Source organism: Sylvia atricapilla, chromosome 13 (assembly GCF_009819655.1).
Source record: "Sylvia atricapilla isolate bSylAtr1 chromosome 13, bSylAtr1.pri, whole genome shotgun sequence".
Taxonomy (NCBI): Eukaryota; Metazoa; Chordata; class Aves; order Passeriformes; family Sylviidae; genus Sylvia; species Sylvia atricapilla.
Genome location: NC_089152.1, coordinates 17,722,745 through 17,743,478, shown reverse-complemented (window position 1 = coordinate 17,743,478; position 20,734 = coordinate 17,722,745). Strand labels below are relative to the sequence as shown.

General features: G+C 51.2%; 1 protein-coding gene across 5 annotated transcripts; it reads left to right on the top strand.

The window, feature by feature from the left end:
• Positions 1-821: 821 nt before the first annotated feature.
• PKM (pyruvate kinase M1/2) lies at positions 822-20,603 on the top strand. Of its 5 annotated transcripts, none has more exons than XM_066328659.1 (11): positions 822-971; positions 6,357-6,526; positions 6,895-6,986; positions 9,801-9,932; positions 10,130-10,316; positions 11,113-11,383; positions 11,644-11,794; positions 13,081-13,233; positions 16,831-16,997; positions 19,046-19,227; positions 19,803-20,603. In XM_066328659.1, the coding sequence occupies exons 2-11, from the start codon at positions 6,376-6,378 to the stop codon at positions 19,907-19,909; spliced, it is 1,593 nt and encodes a 530-aa protein (XP_066184756.1). In that variant the 5' UTR covers positions 822-971; positions 6,357-6,375; the 3' UTR covers positions 19,910-20,603. The 5 variants fall into 5 exon arrangements, with proteins under 5 accessions (XP_066184756.1, XP_066184757.1, XP_066184758.1 ...); XM_066328660.1 differs by having other exon boundaries at positions 952-975; XM_066328661.1 differs by lacking the exon at positions 822-971 and adding an exon at positions 984-988.
• Positions 20,604-20,734: the final 131 nt, after the last annotated feature.

Below are 20,734 nucleotides of genomic sequence, written 5' to 3'. Positions count from 1 at the left end.
CAATGCACCCGGTTCAGGACTCTTTGGTGGTCCCGGCATACAGTGACCATTTTGGGTCCCCAAATGGCTGTTACAGTGTCCTACAGTCCAGCAGAGGGTCTGTGTGGCAGGCCCCTGTGTCAATGGCGTGTCCCTAGTGTCACCACGATGCCACTGTGGAGCCACTGTCATGGGTCAACGGCAAAAGGTCCCCACGGTTCCGGGACCGTGTCCCCAGTATCTCCAGCGTAGGGTCCCCACTATCACCAGCCAAGGGCCTTCATGGATCTGGAATATGGTGTCCATGTTGGGTCCCCACACAGCTGGGAAAGTGGCCAAAATGGCCCAGCACAGTGTCCCCAGCATCTCTAGCCTTCTCTCTCCTTGATCCCAGCATAGTGTCCTCAGCGTCTGCAGCACCATGTCGCCAACATCTCCCAGCCTCGTGTCCTCAGTGTCCCCAGTAAAGTGTCCTCGTGGCCCCACTACAGAGTCCACACTGGTCCCCAGCATTCCCATTGGAAGGTCTCAGGACCCTCCAAAAACACCCAGAGCCGCTGTCCCCCCCCAGAGTGAGTGGCCTCTGAGGTGTGAGCTGGACGGTGGGTGTGAGCTGGGGCTGTCAGTGTGAGTTGCGGGGGCTCGATGTGAGTTTGGGGCCGCGGTCCCTTTAAGAGCACCGTGTCGGGCCGCGGTCCCTTTAAGGCGCGGCCACTCTCCCTCCTCGCGCGCGGCGGCTGTGCCATCTCCTCATTGGCCAGGCGGGCGCGTGCTGTGACTCATGCCATCACCTCCGTGCTTTGTGCGTCCGCCCGTGAAAGTAGCCCCGGCTCCCCGCCCTTGTGACTCCCGGCAGAGCGGGTGGCGGAGGGATCCGCGGGGGGGCGGTGCTTCGGCCGGCTGGGATCACCTTGGCGGGGCGTGGGGGCGGTGTGCAGAGCGGCGGCGGCGCTCGGACCGAGAGGGCGAGTCGGAGTTGTGACTGAACAGCGGTAGGTAACGGCGGCCTGTGGGGCGGCGAGCGGTGGGGCCGGCCGCGCCGGTACCGCTGTTATCCCCACGTTTCCGCTGCCGGGTAGGGGGTCCCCTCGGGCGGCGGCTGAGGGGAGGGGGCCCGCGCCCTGTGGGCGGTTGAGGAGGGGGCGCGCGGGGGGCACGCGGCGCTGACCACGTGGCCGGCGGTGGTCCTAGCCCCGCGTCCCCTCCCTCTGCCTCCTCGAGCATCCCCCCGAGACCCCGCACCGGGGATCGCCCGCCCCGAGCATCCCCCCGTGACACAGCGCTGGGGATCGCCCGCCCCGAGCATCCCTTCCCATCCCGCGCCGGGGAACGCCCGCTCCGAGCATCTCCCTGCGGCCCGCACCGGGAAATGGCCACTCCGGGCGAGGGGGGCGGCGGGGCCCTGTCTGTGGTGCGGGAATAAAGTGAGGAACCCACGAGCGGGGAGCCCCGCGTGTGCCCTGCCGTCGTTCCGTCTAGCGGAGCGTGGGGCGCCGCTGCGGCTGCCGCCCGGTTCCTGCTGGCCGGGCAGTGCCGGTGGAGCTGCTGGGAGGCTGAGTCAGAGGCAGACGGAGCGAGGCGCTAGGCCGCCCCCCCTGTCTGCCTGCACTCACGTAAGAGCCGGCAGTTCCCCGAAAGGCATCAGCCTAAATCAGCGTCCGGCTCACTGCGCCCAGCACTGATGCTGCAGCCTCTTCCCTGCCCCTCGGGGAAGAGAAGGCCCCTTCTGAATTAGTCTTCTCTCGTAATTATGGCTGCTTAAACACGTCCGACTGATTTGGACAGTTTCTTGAACTGTGAAAACCTCTCAAACGTGTTTAAACCCCCTTTGTAGAGCTACCAGGGCATGAATAGCGCTTTTGTCGGCGGACAATGGCAACCTCCCGACTGTCTCCTCAGACTACTAAAAGTGGACCGCAATCTCTAAAAACCTGCTTTGTTCTGATAAGGCAACTCTGTATCAGCGAGGCCCAGGTTAACAAAAAAAAAAAAAAAAAAAAAATCAGTGTTTTATGGAGGTTTTTGTCACGTTAAAGTGTTAACTTTACTGCTGCTGCTCATCGTGACTTGCCTTGGCTCGAAGGTGCGATGACAAAGAGGTTTTTGGTTACTCAGACACATCCATGGACTTTTGCAATTATTGTGCTTAATAGAAAAAAACCAAAACTCAACAATAAAACTCTGAAGAGTGTAATTTCATGCCCAAAATCCCGTTTATAGAGCAGAATTCTGGCTAATATGAAAAAGTTGGATGGGTTAATGCCAGCAGGTTTCCAGCCCATCACCGGATTAAGCAAAAGGTTTTTATGCGAGGTAGTAAGCAATGCTGCGAGCCACGTGCTTGAACTGGGGACTTCTGCCTGAAACCCTTCTGAGAAACTTCTTCCACTGCATAAAGAGCTTGGAGAGTCTGCAGCAGCCTGCGTGTTTGTTTTTTTTTTTTTTATTAACTACTCTTTTATCTATCTAAAGCTATTATTAAAACCTTCGTTTACTGCAGTTAGCCCGAGTGATCCACCGCCAGCCTTAATTCCCTTTCCGCCCAACAAGTTGATAATTTAATTGGATGGGGACAAGACATTTCCCAGGCCGGCTGGAGCACGTGCTTGGTCCTTTATCTCCTGCCTGGCCGTTGTTCTCCCGGGGGAAGATGGAGCCGCAGCGGGTGGTGATGGATGGCACGTAGGGAATGGGGCTGCAGTACCGGGGCACAGCCACGTGCAGCAATCTCCATCCCGGAGTGGGGATTGCAGCACGGTGGTCTACACTTCTGCCTAGTTAAATGTGAAAAGAAACCCCCCAAGCTTTCTTTTATCGTGTAAAACAGGTTTTTACAGCTTTCCTGAAGGCAGCCAGGTGTTTTTTGCCAAGCCGAAAGGCTCCTTGTCCTCTGCAAGGTTAAGCCTGTAGGTGTGTCCTACAAATACCCTCGAGATAAATCTTTCTCGTCACCAAACTTCCGATGCTTGCCACCTCCTCTTTATTTTTTCAGTTAAGCCTTCCAGGGAGGGGAAGCTCAGCAAAGGCACGGCTGAGCCAGCAGCACAGAGGGAAGGTGCCGAGCCAGCCTGACCTTCCTGTTCCCCATTGCCAAAAAGCTGGAGAGGCACCTCCGTTGTGGGTCTCTCCTCCCGCGGATCCGCAGCTCAATGCTGGGGAGAGGATCGGCCAGCCGGGAGCAGGTGGTGGCTCCTGGGTTCCATCCAGCCTTGCAGAAAAGGGGTGGAATTTTGGGGTGGCCATTTTGTCCTTACCAAACGGCGAGACACCATCTCTGGCTCCAGCTGCCTGGCAGGAATGTGCTGTCCTCCCTTGCTGGGAGAGGGGATGCCAGGTCAGGGTAAAAACCTGCTTCTCTACAGAGCTGCATTTCTCTGTTCTTAAATGCCTTTAGCTTCTGGAATGAGTAAGGCTGATGTTTTTCTCGTTGTTTTTTGGCAATCTGAAGGCCTGCCTGGTTTCATAACCCTGCCCTGAGCACTAACTCAAACCATTTCTGCCACTGGGCATGAGCAGCCTTGTTCTACAGCATCCATGAGGTTGTGTAAGTGAGGCTGACCAGTAAATCCTGAATCATCGCCCCCTGGGAGCCTCCTGGATGGAATTCCTGCAGGCAGTGACACAGCTCTGCCGCCCAGGCCTGGGGACAGCCCCTGCTGCAGTTTCTACTTCCCTTTGTCACCAGTAACAGCAAAGACTTGGCCCTGCATGGGGATTGCCTGGGTGGGGATTGCCGCTCCCTCTCCTTTCTCCATCCCCAAGGGGCATAGCCAGAGAAACCGCGATTTTAGCCTTTCTCTCATCTAACCTATGGGGATGAGCTGGCTGGAATTTATCACCTGGCTACAGTAAAAGCCAGTCTCGACCTCAGATGGCTCAGTCTGGAATATTCAGGAGCTGTGGGAGATACCAGACACCGTTGGGACATCCTGCCTGAAGCATGGGCAGGCCAAGTAATAAATGCGGGGATTTAATCGTTATTCCTTGAGGAATGAATTCAGGTTTATTCAGTGCTGGAAACATTCAGGCATTGTAGAATATTGCTCAGCCCCCCTTTCCTCACTCTGCCCAGACTGAGTGCTCTGTGTTTTCTGGTGTCCTTAAAGTCCTTGCTCCTCTGATGTTAAAAAAAGCGGAGTAGTGGGAAATGCCAGGCATTCCTGTTATAAATATGAGACTGGTTATTCCAGTAAAACTCAGTCAATGCCTTGTAAATGCACGTTGATAGAAGGCAGGAGGGAGTATCAAAAAGACTCTTAATGGTCGTGGGCACGGTGCTGTGGACAGATGGGTGTTTGGGATACTTTCTGGCTCCTGCGTTTCTGCTCTCGCCCCTGGACAAGGTCACTGTGTCTGCAGTTGATTTTTCTGAGCCCTCTGAACTGCTGGAAAGTGAATTTTTCCTTTCTCTTTATAAAGATTTCAAGGGTGTTAAAATTATATTTGCAAATGACTTGAGTGGGTGGGGGATTTCCATGAGGCAGGGAGAATTCACTTTTTGACTATTTCTTTATAAATTTGCAAGTTGTGCTCTGGCTGCAGTTCTGTGTTAGGGTACCGTTGTTCAGTATTCCTCTTGTTCCTAGAAGCTGTGCAAACCTGTTTCCCTGTGCGTGGAGGTGATTTCCCAGCAAAGGCTTGTTTTTTTTGGCATTTGAGGAAGCTGACACTGCTCTGCAAGTGCAGAGGGTGCAACGGCAAGTGTTAGAGGGCTGAAACACAATGTTTTGAGACTGACCAGAGGGTTTTCCTATAATAATGAGACTTTGTTGGGCTTTTTATGTGGGCAGACTTTCTTGTAGTGACTCCGGTGAATCAGCAGGTTCTGGCAGGGCTGAGGGAAAAGAGGCTTTGCCAGGTCAAATTATGGTTTTTGCTGGCCTGGCTGCTCTGCGGCGCATGGCAGCGCAGTGGGGGTGAGTCAGGGCTGCCTGCGAGAGGATCTGCACGTACATGAGGAAGGGCTGTGGAGCAGGGGAGGAGCATCAGGGCCAGGCAGCAGAGCTGCTGTGACACTGGGTAGGCTGGCAAGGCATGGTCTGCCCTTCACTGTGCTCAGTCCTGCCAGCTCTGGCAGAGTTTTTGGGTTTATTGGTGCCTCTGTGTCAAAGCTGGATGTGCTGAGCTGGCTGGTGTGTGCCCCTCACAACATTCTGCCGTTTATTGGTGGGCTTTGTCTGCCTGGGGCAGACAGAACAAAAGCCCAGCATTATTCCTGCTCTGTCCCAGGTTTTAGCCCAGCCCATGTTTTTATAAGCGCATCTTGGAGATAAAGGCAGCTTGTGCCTGCTGAGTGTCACCTGTGTGCCCAGGGCATGGAGTTTGAAGTTAAACCAATTTTTAAAGGCAAAATGAGTGATTTGCCCATGCTAATAGCCACCACCTTGCATCACTCTTTTGTAATGCCGGGATTTTAGCCTGGGCAGGTCCAAGAGAGAAAGCTTTGAGCTGCCACTACTACTTGAGAACAAAATTATTCCAATTAGAAATGCCTGGGGCACAGGCACTGCTCTGAAATGAGTGTCCTCCCATCCCAGTGGACTGTTAAGCTTTAGCTCACCTTCCTCTTCAAAGGGTAAGTTCCTGGAGAATAGGTTGGTCCTGCTGTTGTAGGGACTCTCTAGTCCAGATGAGGCAAACAACCTGAGTTCAGAGAGGTTTTATAAACCCAAATGTTGAAAAATACAACCGGTTTTAAACTTTATCATAAATTTCTAGTGCTGTGTGTGAAGGGGAGTGGAGGGGATGGGGTAGTAGACCTGCAGCATCTTAAATCAAGGAGAGACTTAAGTGTATTAATTCTTCCGCCTTTTACGTGTTCTCTGCCAAAGTGTTGTGTTTAATCAACTCAAGTCTACTTCCTTGTCCAGGCTTAAAGGATGGGGTTTAGGCTTATGCGGACTTTGCCGTGATTAGGTGCTCCTGGGCAGAAGGTTGCCCGTGTCCAGGCGTGCCGCAGTCACGCCAGCGCTGAGCTGCCCCAGTCCCAAGTGGGATGGGAAGTGCAGTTGAGGCCTGTAGGAGAAATGAGTGGAGAGCTGGGAGGGAGTAGGCAGAACCTCTGCCTGCGCACTCAAGTGCTTGAATTTTGTTGCGTTGTGTAGCTCCAAGGGAAGACTGGCAATGAAGAGAAGCTATGAAGGGAACATCTGCATAGAAGGCAGGTGAGCTTTGGGTGGTCCATGTGGGGGATGACATGGAAATAGAAATGTACCTTGCCTGTTAGGACTCTCAAATAGGAACATAAAGTTAGTTTGACCCAGTAGCAGCTTTCTTGTTACCTCCATATTCATCACATGGTTGTCTTGGTGTCTCTGCTTGATGGGCAATTTGGGGTGGGTGATTGCCAAACCTGGCACTGCTTTCTTCCCTTCCAGACACAGGAATCGAGCAACCATGTCGAAGCACCATGATGCAGGGACCGCTTTCATTCAGACCCAGCAGCTGCACGCTGCCATGGCAGACACCTTCCTGGAGCACATGTGTCGCCTGGACATCGACTCGGAGCCAACCATCGCCAGGAACACCGGCATCATCTGCACCATTGGTACGCCATTCCTAGATAGGAGAGAATTGCAGCTAGGAGCCCACACCTTGGTGAAACTTATTGAGGAAATTGTGAGAGGGATCTGGCTTTCATCCCTTGCCAGGGCTGAAGCTGTGTGGTGAAGGAATATGACTTTCCCATGTTTGCCTAACCTGTGTTACTGCTGGGAGTGAATCCAGTATCCAGGGAAATGGGAATCGCTTGGGTTCTGCCGCATTCTGTGGGCAAGTTAAAACAGTAATTGCCTCTGCAGCACTGAGCAATGCTGTATCCGTTTACCTTTTCTCTTCCACATGAAATAGCCTGGTCTGTGTGGGTTACCTCATTATTTTTCTTTAGTTAATGTTCAAACTGTTTCTTCCTCCTAGGCCCGGCCTCCCGCTCTGTGGACAAACTGAAGGAAATGATTAAATCTGGAATGAATGTTGCCCGCCTCAACTTCTCTCATGGCACCCATGAGGTAAGGGTGGGGTCTGAGCTGCTACAGCCCCTGTGTGTCTGCTGATCCTGTCCCCCAGGAATAAGGGAAATCCTGCTTCATGCAGACCATCCTTGGTGTGGGAAGATCAAATAACTGCTTTTGGAGAAAGCATGCTGGTTGTACATACTGAGCCTCACTGTTGATAACACTAAAGTGTATTTTCTTTTGCCATTTTGAAAGTAATTCAATTCTGCACCCTGCCCTGTAGTGGGGAGCCAGGTAACTGGTATTTAACACTGTATGCCAACTGCTTGCCATGAAATCCTTCAGTTCTTCCTCACATCCTGCTGCTGCTTCCCGGTGAGCAGTAGAAGCTGAGAAGACTTGTCCCTGTTTTGCACCTCTGCAGGAGGTCACGCTATCAGTTAATCTCAATTCTTGTTCCATTGCTGGGGATTTCGCAAGCAGACAATCAACGAAGAACTCTGATCAAAAGGCATCTGTTATTAGTGATTTGATGTAATTACTGTTCCCAGTGGGAAGAATGGGTTCCTGGGTTTTCTGCTTAACCAGCTGCTCTGGGTGTGTTCCTGGTATTCTGGAAGGTCCCACCATGGAGCTTGGGACATGGTATGGTGAGCTTAGAAGAATAAGGTCAAAAGAAATCAACACTGCATGACAGTCAAGCCCTTATTGCTATTAATAGCTGAGATCCTCAGTGGTACTGAAGGGGCTGAGGATCCCATTCTGCTGAGGTTTTTTTTTTTTTTTTTTTTTCTTTTGACCTTGGCTGCTTTCCAGCTTTCAAAATGTCACCCAGTAGCAGCTGTAGGTGGCTTTACTTAGTGACCCATGAGCCTCCTGGCGTGTAACAGCTTGGCCTCTCACCCTGGTGGCCTTTAATAGGCACAGGGCCACGTCAGGATCGAAAGGGCTGATACTTAACTGTGGTCAACCATCAGACCATGACTAACCACCCTGGGGTAGTGTCAGTGCATGCACTGCAGTTGGGAAATCAGCCTGGAGAAAGAATAGTGTGGAGTAACTGTCCCAGGAGTCAAATCCTTGCGGCTTGGTGGCTCTTGGGCCAGGTGACATGTCAGGGAGTTGGTGGCCAGGCTAAAACTGGGAATTCTCACGTTGTTACTGCCCAGTTGCTGTGGTCCATGAGCTTGGCTGAGGTATTCCTGCTTTGTGTGAGGTCTAACTGTACATTTCACACCATCACAGCGGACTGCAGGCTCTGGTGTTGCTGTTGCCTGCAGTGTGACCATCTGCCATAGCCAGTCCTACGTTTGTGTCCCCTCCTGACTCCTCAAAAATGTCCCAATTTCCAGTGAAGCCCCCAAGAGTTTCCATCTTGTCACAAGTGCTTCAGTTCTCATTTCCACCCTAAAGTATTTACCAGGGCTCGAGCTTTAACAGAGGTGCTTTAGCACCTGCCTGGCTCCCTTTTACACTGAATAAAAGTGGCTTTTATCTCCGGCTCTGCCTGCATTCCTGTTCTGCATGTGTAACTTTTCAGAAATCAGACTCCCTAGGAGCCAGTTAGTCCTTGATATCAAACTAAAATGGAAAATTCCCTGATGATTGGGTTCAGATAAGTGCTGTGGCACTGTCAGGGTGTTTTCTGCGCTGCAGTGCCCGGAAGGGTCAGGGCCAGCTTGCACATTCAGTCAATAAACTGACTCATTTTCTTGCTATAAAGAGTTATCAGCTGTTAGGTATTTCTGGCTGAGGGCACACATGTGAACTTCAGCACAGCTTTTTCCGGCCTCAGCTTCCTGGTGCTGGCTTATCATGCCCAGGACACTGAAGTCAGTGTGGAGTGCTCGCATTGGAGTGAGTGAGTGGCACGAGGGAAACGGGTGTTCCAGGTGAGTCAGGTCAAACTCCATCAGTCCATGTGGCACAGAGAGGAAATGTCTTACCTGCTAAAGCCTGTCAGGTGTTACGCAACTCCTACTACCTGTAAGTAGTTAAGGTTATCTCTTAGTGTTGTTTAAACAAGTAAAGTAAACTGATCTGCTGGCCATCTGTACCACATTTGAGGGAGCTGGGATGGATTTTCTTACAAAAATACCTTACAGTTACAAAATTAGCAACATTTAGCAAAACGCTCTTGCAAACAAGGTTTGGAAGCCAGGCGTCGGTGCTGGAGTATTGAACTCCTGTCTGTGATTGCTTTGACTCTGGAAATAACCTGTAAATATTTACATGGATAACACTCTTTTAGCAAATCTTTTATCTGTGGGAATTTAGGCCAAAGAGTGAAAAGCCTGTCCACCTGCAGGACTGATAGTGGCTCAGGCTGGAAGTGTGTGTGGGAGCTGACAATGTGGAGAGGCATCTTCCCTTGCTCTGGTGGGAGGAGGAGCACAGCTGTGTGTTGCACTGTGACATTCTTCTGCCATCAGGTGTCTTTCAATGCACACAATTATCCAGCTGCTGGTGCTGTGAATATTGTGGTGTGTTAAACAGGCAGGTATTCAGGAAAGCTTTTGGAAAAATTCCTCCTAAAGGCCTGTTGGTTGGTGAGCCACCTTCAGTTGGCACATGTGTGTCCTCATGGAAAACCACTTCAGCCAGACCTTGGGACTGTCTCCTTGAGTTGTCCTTCCGGAATTAAAGCTAAGGGCACACCAGTTAACTTCCAGACTCCACCTTCATGGCCCTTGTATCCTTGTACTCTGCTTTACTGGAAGCTTTGTGTGGGTTAAATTTTGAAGGTAGAACTGAAACTCAGCAGAACTGTCAGCTTGGGCACCCTCTGGGGTGCACAGGGTTTTTTTTTCTGTGAGCAGCAGAGTAGAACCAGCTTTAACATTTCCATCTTTTTTCTGTTGTTGCCAGTATCACGAGGGGACAATCAAGAATGTGCGAGAAGCCACAGAGAGCTTTGCCTCTGATCCCATCACCTACAGACCTGTGGCTATTGCACTGGACACCAAGGGACCTGAAATCCGAACTGGACTCATTAAGGGAGTAAGTTGCCTTTTTTTTTTTATCCCACTTTTTTTCACCACATAGAGACTTGATACTGTGTTAAGCCTGTGGCCGTTTCCAAACAAAAAAATATCATAGGAAACAAGGTAACAAACCACCTCCCAAAAGTTGTGACAAACTGCTGCAGGCTGGGAGGTGGTGGTGTGCTGGTATTTACTGGTTTTGTTGTCACACAGAGTGGCACAGCAGAAGTGGAGCTGAAGAAGGGCGCACAGCTCAAAGTGACCCTGGATGATGCCTTCATGGAGAACTGTGATGAGAACACCCTCTGGCTGGACTACAAGAATCTCACCAAAGTTGTAGAAGTTGGCAGCAAAATCTACGTGGATGATGGTCTGATTTCTTTGGTGGTTAGGGAGAAAGGTGGGTAACAGCCATTTCAGCTCTGCTTGTTCGAGTTTTCCTTAGGACATACTTATGCTTTCATCCAGTAATTGTTTTTTAGCTTGCAGTTGTGTGTTGAAGAAAGGAGAATGTAGTTCTTGATGGTGTAGTGAGACTTTAAGCTGAATTTCTCTATCAAGTGTAGGAACCTTGCAAAAACTGACTTCAGCTGGGTTTCACTGGGCTGGCATTTAAACCCCATCCTCAAAAGGGGAATATGTGGTAAGGCCATACCACTGTTCATGATCAGCCAGGCTAACTCATGCCCTTAAAGCAGGATTTAACTAGTTTTACAGCACAGACCCTGGGCTTTGTAGTTAGAGACAGAACTAGTTTTAACTGGTAAGGTAGAGGCAAGGTTACTTCCGTGATACTCCCTTTATAGTGCTGCCTAAACGGCTCTAGCCTCAAGCCTCCAATCTGTGAGTTCGTAGGGAGTGGAAGGTGAGGCTTTTGGGGTGCTCAGTTTGATGTTGCAGGACTCTGTGTGCAAAACTGCAACCTTCTTGCTTTTCTTGGGGGAAGCAATCTCAAGCTCCTGCAGGGAACAGCTGATATCTTATCCAGGAACAGCCTAGAAGTTGTTTTGACCAATTTGTCATATTCTCAAGGGTAAACTGCAAGCTCATGTGGTACAGAAATGCTCTGAAGAGATGGGATGTGCTTTTTATCGCGTGTGCCTCTGTTGGCACTGCAGTTCCCAGGCAGGGAGGTGGTGTGGGAGTGGTAGCAGGAGCTGTCCCATAAACACTGACCATGGGAACACGTGTTTCAGGGAAGGACTATGTTATGACTGAGGTGGAGAACGGCGGCATGCTCGGCAGCAAGAAGGGCGTGAACCTGCCCGGCGCTGCTGTTGACCTGCCTGCTGTCTCTGAGAAGGACATTCAGGACCTCAAATTCGGTGTGGAGCAGAACGTGGATATGGTGTTTGCTTCCTTCATCCGCAAGGCTTCTGATGTCCACGCTGTCAGGAAGGTGCTGGGGGAAAAGGGAAAGAACATCAAGATCATCAGCAAGATCGAGAACCATGAGGGTGTGCGCAGGTGAGCTTTGTGCACAGGATGCCTTGGGTTTGTTACACGGAAATAAAGCAACTCACACTCCCTTTTTGTAGCTTCAGACAGCTTTGTGTAGCACTGAATACGTGCTATGCCTTGCTCCTGGTTTTCTTCCTCCTTCCTTGGCGTTGCAGGAGCCCAAAGAGCCGATGAAAAGCGTGTGTGCTCCCTTCAGAGGGGAACAGACAGATGGGAAGGTGCTTTGCAGAACAAATGGGATAACACAGCTCTTCTCTCGCTGTCAGGTTTGATGAGATCATGGAGGCCAGCGATGGCATTATGGTGGCCCGAGGTGACCTGGGAATTGAGATCCCGGCTGAAAAAGTCTTCCTTGCCCAGAAGATGATGATTGGGCGCTGCAACAGGGCTGGCAAACCCATCATCTGTGCCACTCAGGTACTGGAAGCACTACCTTTGGCTCCTCACTGCCAGAGTCTGGCCAGGAGGGCAGCCATGGCTTGATGACATTGGTGAAAGAGTGAGATGCAGAGAGGTTTTGTTCATATCTAAATCTCATGTTGGGGCATTCCTGTGTTTGAGATCTTCTCCAGTTAGATTATGGGACCTCTTGCCAGAGATTATACACCTCAAAACATCACGTGGTAATGAGCCTTTGGGGCTGACCTTCCAAATTCATGGGAAAAATGGCACATGCTTTTCCTTGGCATCTTGTGGTAGCGCATCTCTGCCAGAACAGGAAGGTTTGCTGGGGTTCCCAGGTATCTTAGAAAATGTATCCACACTGCAGCTTCAGAAGGAACTGAGTATGGGATCCATCTCCTTGTTTTTGGGAGTGGTAGGGATCCATGTGCACAGTCCTAAAGAACTGGGGGGACTGGTTTCCTGGCTGCCCTTGCTCTGCACACAGGCTATGGAAGTGAAGACTATCGTTAGACAGTAGTCATTGAATGAGGTTCTGGGTTTACAGTGGCATATGCTCCTTTTTCCTGTATTACTACAGAAATGCCACTGGAACACAGCCTCAGGCAATGTCCCGTGGGTGAAGCAAATCGTATTTAAATAAGTGGTGAGCTCCAGCTGGGGGGAAGCTGAGCACCTGAGGAACACAGGAGAGCTGGCCAGACTCGGGGTGTGGAAAGGGATTAGGAAGTACTAACCTCATGGAAAGTTGTTCCGTGTTCCACTCCTTTAAGTGGGGATGCTTAGAAAGCTGGTGGAGTTAACTGTTTAGTTTACTACCCTGTACATGTTGTCTAAAGCATTTGAAATCTTGTGCTCTGAGAAGGTGACTTCACTGGTGCAGACACTGCTCTTTGTGATTTCTAGATGATAAAATTCCCAAATTTGAGAATGTATGACTGCATTTGAGCTTTCCATAATGCCTAATGCCACACTCTGCTCTAAAGAGCTCTGAGTTTCTTGTGCTGAGGAGTTAAAGTGGAAGTTGGAGTATTTTGTCTGAGACGTTGTGTGGCTTAAATCTCCCTGGAAAAGGGGTAAATGCAGAATGGGTATAAAATGGAACGGGTTGTTTTCCTTACCTGGTGGAGGCTTTAAATCAAAGCTAGTTTAGGAACTGGACCCCCACTCTGTTCCGTAGCCATGGAGAGCTCCTGGAGTCCTTAGGTGCATCCCACTTTGTGCCCGAGCCACAAGGAGTATTGAAGTGCAGCTGCTTCCTGTGGCAGTGTGTTGATGCCTGTGGGTTTGTTCTCTCCCAGATGCTGGAAAGCATGATCAAGAAGCCTCGGCCGACACGTGCTGAGGGCAGCGACGTGGCCAACGCCGTCCTGGACGGAGCAGACTGCATCATGCTCTCGGGGGAAACAGCCAAGGGAGACTATCCCCTCGAGGCTGTGCGCATGCAGCACGCTGTGAGTACTGCCCTGCCCTGCTGGGGACAGGGACACCGCCTTGCTCTTGGCCACCTGAGCTGGCCACTCAAAGGCCTAAATGGACCCGGCTGCCTAAAGCAGCCATTTCTTTATGCACACTCTACTGTGTGTGATTTTATTAACAAACGTGGTCCTGAGGGCCTGGACTCACTTGGTGTGCTCCAAACTTGCCAAGCAGAGCTGAGAGCTGCTCTGCAATGCTGAGATATAAAACTTCCCATTTCTTTTTGCTGTTACCTTGACAGAAATTCCCTCCAATGTCCTACTGCAGTGGCATATTAAATGCCTTAAACTTCTGTGGGATCAAGGAGCTGCTTTAAGCAGTTTATCTATAGATAATGAAAGGTTTTGGCTGAGTCCTGCATGGGGGAGGGGGTGGGGAGGCTCCTGTGGGTGATTTACAGCACTGTTGCATTCAGCACCTGCTGTGTGCTGGGGGTTGGGGGGTTTGTTGCATGAGTACTGACAGCACCATATTTTTACATGCCTGAACTGCCAGAAAACTCTGCTCTGCTTCAAGTTCGTGTTTCAGCTGATAAAAGCCTGATGTCAAGTACCTGTGAGCATTGCTGCTCCCCAGTTACCAGTACTGTGAATTACAGCAGTGGTAACTCACAAGTTTTAACTCTAACAAGTTTTATTTGCAATTCAGGTTCTATATGTTATTCAACTCAGCCAGTGTTTGTTTGCAGTGTGTTACATCTTTTACCTCAATATGGAGTGGTGTTTTTTGCACGAGGCAAATGCAAAATAGTACTACTTATGATCACTGGGCAGTGGTGCTCCTTTACAGGCCGAAGGCTCAGTGCACCTTAAAGCTTCTCCCTCCTTTTCCAACTCCTAAATCATAGGGATTGACTGCCTACCAAGACTTGGGAACTTGCTGCAGCAAACCTTACACACCTGGGTTTCCATCCTGGCATGGATTCTGTGATCTGAGCAGGTTGTGTCGTACCTGTAGCCTGATTTAAGGATCTGTTGCATGTGCTTCCCTCTTTCTACTGACCTGGGCATGGTGTTCATTTCACCAGGGCCCCTGGAGAAGCACTGAAGGTTTTAACACTGCAGAAATTGAAATACAGATTGACTAAATAGAATATGTTCCAGGCAGCAAGGTGCCAACTCTTATGGTAGGAGCGTATGCCAGTACAGTGAGGATCTTTCCTCTGAGCTAACCATGGTCTGGGGATCTGCAGCATGGCTGGAGCAGGTGGTTGTTACCATCTGAAGTGGGCAGTAGTAAACTTCCAAATACTGGGCAGGCTGATTGCTGTAGATGGGGTGGGCATCCTTCCCTTTCCACACCTGGATCCACACTTCCAAGCCCAGCCTGGCTGTGCTATGCTGCCTGATGGGACCAAGGTTTAAACGGCCTCTCCATTTTCCTTTTTCCCACCTCCCTGGTATCTCCACCCGTGCACCAACTGGAAACCCTCTATAGCTATTCCTGTCTGAGCAGATCCAGCTGTGGGGTGAAATTAAGGATTGCTGTGCCCTTCTGTGGCCGCTGTCAAAGCAGACACCTGTATTATTCCCACGTTACATTACACATGGGGAGTGCAGACTTCCCTCTAAAATCAGGTTTGCTCTCTATGTTACATGGAGCTGCTGCCTTTGTACGAGGAGCAGAAAATAAACTGCCAGGCTTCCAGCTCCTGCCTTTGGAGTAAGTGTTGTGATGCAAATACTTCTCTTTTATCTAAATCCAGCGGTAACAAAATGCTTTAGGACAGGTTGGCACTGGCCTGCTGTTCCGGCCTGCCGCCTGTGTCCTGTTATATTTAGACTTAAGATACTTAACTACTTTGGCTTAAACTGATAACTCTGGAAGAGATAATTCCCAGCATCACATAAAATAATTCATTAACACTAGAGTAGCAAAATTCTGATTTTTCTAACTCTAGAGCTTTCACTACACTGGCACATCAGTCTCTAATTTAACATGAACTTGTTATGCTTTGTGGAGCGGCTGCTCACTTTGTGGAGTAACTGGGTAAAATTGTCCTTGAGAAGATCATGAACCTTTGCATGCTTTTCTAGTCTCTGCAAGCCTTCTTTATTGGGTTGTCAGGCCTTCCAAGATGATTAAATGTGATGATTCCCAGGATTCTGGGATGAACCTGTTGCCAATCCTTAGCCAGAACACAAAGCCTTTAGTCGTGCCTCTGTCCCTCTCATCTCTCCATATCTGGCATGCTACAAACACCCCAACATCCACACTGTGACAACCCTATAACGAAGATTTGTTCTTATTTATTTCCCTATTACCAAAGGAAAGTTGGTATCCCACTCAGATGTGAAGCTTTATTGACTCTCAAGTTATAATAAATCTTTATTGGCTCTCAAACGAAATCTTTTATTTGTTCTCAAGATAAGCCAAATCTTTATTGACCCTGAAGTTAAACTAAATGTAACAGGGCTGAGAGAACAGTCTCCCACCTTCAGAAGTGACATTCAAAGTGTTGCTTGTGTCTTGGCTTCATGAAGACTGTTGCAGCAGCACTGTGCTGTTGGTAGCCTAGGGAAGGAAGCCAGAGATTCTCTCTTAAAGAATTGCAAGCAGGACTATGGGCAGGCAGGTAGGTGGCATAAGAGTCTCTTCCTATTCTGAGGAAGTCAAAAGCAGCCATGACAAAGCATGGTCTGACTCTGAACTGGCTTGTTCTGGTCCTTGAAAAGTAATTTGTTTGCCTGCTCTGCTGGAACTCCCAAATACAATAAGAATGCCATGTTTGGAATGCCTGCTCAGTGACTGGGACTTGCCAGTCCCGTGGTATGGTGAATCTTGGTCTGGGTTGCATTTAGCAAAGTCAAAACCTGAGAGCCAAAAAGCTTCACAGCTTCATCTTAAAACCCTCTTGCATGCATTACTATGACAATTAAGCAAGTTGATGTGATCTCACGTTCCTCTGGTATATCTTTCCTTCTTCTCTTTCCTGTGTTGTCCTCCTTCCCTCCCACTCGGGCCTGCAGATCGCGCGCGAGGCTGAGGCCGCAATGTTCCATCGTCAGCTGTTCGAAGAGATTTTACGCCTCAATGTTAACAACAGGGACCCTGCCGATGCCATGGCGGCGGGCGCGGTGGAGGCCTCTTTTAAGTGCCTAGCTGCAGCCCTGATAGTCCTGACCGAGTCCGGCAGGTAGGGCTCAGAGAGGGGGCTTGGGCCAGCCCTTGCCGTGGCAAAACACGCTGCACTTTAACACTGCAGTCTTTGGCCAGCTGCTCGCTGCCCGTGCCGACCTTGTGTAACCGCTGCCATGTGAGCTGAACCCTGTGCCAGGGAGGGACCCCAGCAGGCAGGAGCAGAGCGAGAGTGCCTGGCAGTTGGCATGAGTGTCACCAGAGTGTGGGCTTGGCAGGGTGAGGTGCCGCCATTCCGAAAAGAACCCTTGGGAATCGAGTGGTTCCTCTGCAGGGATGTGCTGTTGGTGTGAGCTCAGTCTGGGCTCACTGATCAATGCCAGTGTCCAAGGCTGGCAGTACAGACGTGGCACCCTGTGCTGGGGCACCTCGCCCTGCCCCGTGCCCGAGCGCCTGCCGTGAGTGTTGTCTCCGAACGCGTGTTGCTCTTGTAGATTGCCCGGGAGGCCGAAGCCGCCATCTTTCACAGGCAGTTGTTTGAGGAACTGCGTCGTCTGACCCCCCTCAACTGCGACCCCACTGAGGCCGCTGCAGTTGGCGCTGTGGAAGCGTCCTTCAAGTGCTGCAGCGGGGCCATTATTGTCCTCACCAAGTCTGGAAGGTAGGAGGGAACAGGTGCCCCCAGGTCAAGCCTGCTGTGTGACAGGGTGTGGGGGAAGGAGAATCACAAAAACATTCCTTTGAGAGACTGGTGGAGTCAGGTTCTGGCAGTGCCTGCAGTGCTGGTTCCTCAGGGGATGGACAGACACACCTACACTCTAGAGTCCTCGGCCTGCCTCTGCCAGCGTGGCACCAGCTCCGAGCCCAGCCTCCCTTTACTGCTGTGAGTGGCAGTGACGCCAGCTGGAAGAGCCAAGGGAAAATAAGTGTTGCAGCTTCAATTCAAACTTCTTGGCAAGAAATCATCAATGTAACAGGGAGACAGAAGTTCAGTGGATGCACAATTTATTTTTTTTTTTTTACCAAGGCTTTGGCCTTTTGTAGCAGCATCCAAATTCTTGGTCCCTTGCTGGATTTGCAGTCATCAGCCCTGCTTGCCTGAGCCCAAGGGGCGAAGAGAGACTGCACAGTCTGGGATAGGTAGGCAGAGAAATGGAAAACGTTGCAGATGTCCTCTTCCGGGATTCCTTGTGCCTGCCTGCAGGTAATCTCTCTGCACAGACAGGCATCTGGCAGGCATCAGGTGAGCTCAGTGGCTGCAGGCAAAATGTGCTGGAACAAGGTAGTTTGGGATTTCTGTCCAGCAACTCTGAAAGCTGCCAAGCAGAGACTTGTTCTCCCAGTTGTGGAATGGGAGGGAGCAGAAGCCTCAATGGATCAGCTCTTCTATCTAGAGGAACTGGGCTGCCTGCTCCCAAAGCATATCTGACCATAAGTCCCAGACCACTTTCCAAAAGGAAATCAGGATTTATCACACTGGATTCATGCCAAAACAGTAGTGCAACAGCAAAGATCTGCTTGTGTATGCTGCGTACCCGAAGATGTGGACCACTGGTGAGACCTTCACCAAAATGTACAGCTTAAAACGATTTTGAGCAGAAAATTACTTTCTGCAGAGATGAGGAGGTAACTATGAGCACCATGTTCTGGATACCCTCGTGCTTCTAATGTTTCTTTGTCATATGCTCCAACCTTACACTTGACCTTTTTAAAGAGATTTGAACTCTGATATTTAAATATTTTTAGCATTGGATTTGGTTAACCCTTGTGAGTACCTGAATCTCCCGGGTCCCTTGGGAGGCGGCTTGGACAGTATGGGAAGGATTGTCTGAGAGCTGGCACGTGTGGTTGGGTGCTTGGAGCAGCCTGCTGGCCCCTGCTTTAAGCAGCAAGCTTTGCATCTAAGTGTTGCTGAGCTTGGCTCCACTAAACAAGGCTGCAAAAGCAGGTGGAGACACCGGCATGTCTGATGGAAAGATGGAGCTGCAGATGCCATAGCCTTGCAGTTTGAATCTGTCTGTTTGTGGATGCTCTCCCTCAGCAGTGCTCACAGAAAGGAAAGCTGTAGTCTAGTCCCCACCCAGGCTGTGCTGCTGCTATTTTAAGGCTTTTTAAAGACTTTGCCCAACTTCCCAGTAAAGATTTTGGCCTCTGCTGCATTTGCTTCCCGTGGGGGTGCAGGAGCAGAGCTCTATGTGGAGGAACTGGCCTGTTTGCTGGCTTCAGCAGGTGGCTGAGAGGCAGATGGATTCCTCCTTGGTATGCTTTGGGCAGTGCTGCTGGCACCAGCTCTTTCCACCCTGAAAACCAGGAACTCCTCAAAACAGGGAACTTTCAGGGACCCCTGTTGAGATGCCAAGGCCTGCTTGCAGAGGCCAGAATAAATGGCACCTTGCCACCCTAACATAGCAACAGAAACAAGTAAAGGCTTGTTCAGGGACCAAAACACCCTGATGGCACTTGCTGAGCTGGGAGGTGAGATTGTCACCGCCAGCAGGGATAGCCAGTGGTGATCTGCCCAGTTGCCTAACTGAGAGTCTGGCAGAGCATCAAGCTGGTTGGTGAGTGACTCTTGTGGAGACTAGTCATGTCCCCCCAGGGGTTTTGGGGAGCCCTCATGGCTGACAGGCCTTGAGGCTGCTGTGCTCCACCAGGCCGTTCCCAGGTGTGGTGGCTGTGTGGAGCCCCACGGTGGCCGTTTCCCCGCAGGTCGGCACACCTGGTGTCGCGGTACCGCCCGCGGGCCCCCATCATCGCCATCACCCGCAATGAGCAGACGGCGCGCCAGGCCCACCTGTACCGCGGCATCTTCCCCGTGCTCTGCAAAGACCCCGCCCAGGACGCCTGGGCTGAGGACGTGGACCTGCGTGTCACCCTGGGCATGAATGTTGGTGAGTGGCACCGCTCCCCCTCCCCTGCAACGTGGCCCTGCTGGGATGTGGTGGCCCTGAGCACCTAGGGGTGCTTTAGGGTCACTGATTGGGAGGGACTGGTGATGGGAAGAGAGGAACTGGCTGCCTGTGTGGTAACTGGATCCGGCCAGGAAACGGGTGGTGGTTGCATGAGCAGAACCATGTCCGGTTGGGAAATGGAGTGGTGGGACTGGCAGAGTTGCCTTTAAGGAGTTTACAACAGACGGTCAGGTTGGGTTTACGGTGGCGGGTGTTGGAACTGTGACACTCACTGCTCCTGAGGGACGAGGGAAGCCGAAGTGGGGTTGACTCTATCTTGCATCCCCTGCAAATCCTGCACTGTGCAATTTTGAGCTCTGTTCCAGAGAGCCCCAAAGCAGAGGCAAAGGGTGTCAGATGGGTGGGCAGCAGGAAGGAGGAGTTCTGATATCCCCCTGGAGCCCTGACAGTTGTGGCACAGGCAGCCTTGGTGACTTGAGGAGCGGGTGATGAGCGCTGTTGCCCCATGGCTAGACAGGGTGGGACTGAGCTGACACCTCTCTCTTCTCTCCTAGGCAAAGCTCGAGGGTTCTTCAAGACTGGCGACCTGGTGATCGTGCTGACGGGCTGGCGCCCTGGCTCTGGCTACACCAACACCATGCGTGTGGTGCCCGTACCCTGAGCGCCCACTGGGCCTTCCTGCCCCTGCCCCACTCCCCTCCCACCACCCACTCCCCTCCCTCTGCTCTGTCTCCCCTTGCAGTAGACCAGCCATCGCTTGCGCTGTTCTCCTTGTCCCTAGAGTGGATGTAGGTTGCTAAACACCACCCAGTGCAGCAGCAGCAGGGGCAAGAGACCTTAAATCACTAAAAAAATATACTTGAAGTGTTTAGTTTTTTAAAAAACTTCTCCCTGTAGTTAAAGTCCTGCCTTGATGTGTTTTGGAGTCAGCATAGGAGGTTCCTGTGTGCTGCTGGGACTCCTATTCCTGGTGACTGTCCTTGGGGGTGTGAAATATCCCTTTCCCTGGCCCAGGTGTAGGGTTTTGGGAAAGGGGAGAGGCACTGTGTGGCCATCGGTTCTGCTGGACCCCTCCTTGCTCGAGGCAAGCTGCTACTCCCCACTCCTGTATGGCCACACGCCTCCCCAGACCCAATCCAAGGCAGATCCAGCCTTTCTCAGCTGGTTGTTTCAGGGATGGGGGCAGGGGAAAGGTGTTGGATCCATGCACAGTATTTCCCGTGCTCCCCTTTCAGCGTTGTCTCCTGTGTTAGTCTTGTACCCCCACCACTCCAGAGCCACCCCCTCATCCAGCACTCTGATGGGCCCTGGGGTGGGAGAGCACAACTGTCCATCAATAAAGAGAAGCTGAAGCAGCTGCCGGGCTGAGCTGCTCCTTGGGGGTTGGTGAGGGGTCTGGAGTGGTAGATCTGGAGGAGAAAGGCTACAGGAGCTGGGGCGGTTTGCGATGGTGGGAAAGTGCTTAGGGTTCAGGGTGGGGGTGTCA